The following is a 1,631-nucleotide window of genomic DNA, read 5'->3' as shown; positions in this document are numbered from 1 at the left end:
GCGTCATCACAGCCGGAAACAGAAGCCCCACCTCTGACGTCGGCAGAAACCAAAACGAGTCCTTCGGTGGTGCCCATCCCGAGCATCCGAGCATCCGGGAAGAAACGATCGGGAAGTATGTTTGGCGTCCCTGCGCGCGCCTGCCCTAGAGCAAGAACGGAGGCGGGGGATACTGATGGTAGAGCACGTGCAGGATAAATGCACACTGAAAACAAACAAACAAGCAGAAACCTCGTCGACGTCGGGCCCATATCCGACCCCGTTTCCAACGCCGGCTCCAGCGCCCTGCTTTACACGGGCGGCCGGCTGTTCTCCCTGCACGAGAGGGGCCAGAGAAGTTCGACGAGCGTTTTTCTGAAGGACCTTGACGCGGAGCTGCAGCGGGTAAAGTCTGTCGTTGCGGCGTGGGAGAAGTCGGGTGCTCAGCCCTCGAGCTCCCGCCTCTCCTCGTACCTGCGGTACCCCTCGTCAAACCGGACCTGCAGGCCCGCCGGCCACACGGACGGCCTGGTGGGCTTTCTCTCGGACAACGCCACCGATGAGTACTGGGAGAACGACCTGCACCGCGAGGGCGCGGCCGTGACGAAGGCGCTCAAGGCGCCCTGCGGTCTCAGGCTGCAGGGGCACGGTGCGCGGGCGCTGTGGTCGGTGGCCACAACGCCTGAGGCCGCAGAGTACAAGTTCACCAACAACGAATTCACGCTTGTGGCGACTGTGCTGATTCACAATCCGCGGGCTGGGGACATCCCCTTGCTGAGCGTGGGCCTGGATGCGAAGGGGGGAAAGCGCCTGCTGGGGCTGGCGTACACCACCCACCGGCACTGGATGGCGCGCTACGGGCACCTCTCGCGCCTGGCGCCATTGAAGTGGGAGCCGCGCAGGCGGTACCACGTGGCCTTGACGCTTCGGGACGGCCAGGGCTTCGTCTACGTGGACGGGAAGCCGCTGCCAGGGGGCGGAACGAGGGTGGACCGCAGCAAGGACTCTTCCAGCAGCCTGCACGTCACCTTTGGCGCGCACCGCGGACCGACGGCGTACATGGAGACTGACTTGACGGTGGCCAGTGTCATGCTTTACAACCGCCCGCTGAGCGAGGACGAGATTGCGGCGCTGCACAAGGGCATGGAGGCGGTGGAAGCGCAGCCGGCTGCGGGCGAGGAGCCGGCGGAGGCGCAGCCGGCCGCGGAGGCCAGCGCCGCCACTGACGGCAGCGGTGCCGGCGCAGGCAAACCCTCGGAGGAAAGGCGCGGAGTCGAGGGTCTCGCCACGGACGTTCCCGGTGAGCTAACTCCGGCAAAGGTGGAATTGCGCGGTGCGATTGCGAGGCCTAGGCCGACGCGAGAGAGTGGAGCAACTGGCGTGAATGAGGCTGAGACGGAGGATGGGGAGTCGCCGAGTACGGCTGGCCGCGCCGCACAGCCCCGGAGCTGGGGCTCTGCTACATCATGGGCGCTATCCGGGGACAGCTCTGTGCAGGTGTGCGGGGGTCGGGCGCTGCCGCTTGTGCTTTTCGGCCTGTCGACGCTTGTCGCTCTCTGCTGACTGCACGAGTGAAGGCTTACAAGCGCCCACGGCAGGGCCTTCCTCAGTAATTGCTGTCCGTGCAGGACCTTTTTTTCTTTTTCTTTCAT

At 65.2% G+C, this 1,631-nt stretch overlaps 2 protein-coding genes across 2 annotated transcripts in view; both read left to right on the top strand.

Annotated features, from left to right (window-relative positions):
* Nucleotides 1-37, top strand: part of Tco025E_07979 (trans-sialidase) — a gene marked incomplete at both ends in the record, with an annotated part of 1,662 nt that extends 1,625 nt beyond the window's left edge. The window contains one exon of the mRNA XM_029374836.1: nt 1-37. This exon is cut by the window's left edge and continues 1,625 nt beyond it. Within this exon, the coding sequence (XP_029225065.1) occupies nt 1-37 (37 nt within the window).
* Nucleotides 38-198: 161 nt separating this feature from the next.
* Tco025E_07978 (trans-sialidase) lies at nt 199-1,542 on the top strand (the record flags this gene model as incomplete). The annotated part of the gene is made up of 1 exon (XM_029374835.1): nt 199-1,542. One exon carries the CDS (start codon nt 199-201, stop codon nt 1,540-1,542), a length of 1,344 nt encoding a protein of 447 aa, XP_029225064.1.
* Nucleotides 1,543-1,631: the final 89 nt, after the last annotated feature.

Source organism: Trypanosoma conorhini (genome assembly GCF_003719485.1).
Source record: "Trypanosoma conorhini strain 025E chromosome Unknown Tco_14.4_contig_00675, whole genome shotgun sequence".
Lineage (NCBI taxonomy): Eukaryota > Euglenozoa > Kinetoplastea > Trypanosomatida > Trypanosomatidae > Trypanosoma > Trypanosoma conorhini.
Note: the sequence above shows the minus strand (reverse complement) of the source record. Positions and strands in the feature narration are given on the sequence as shown.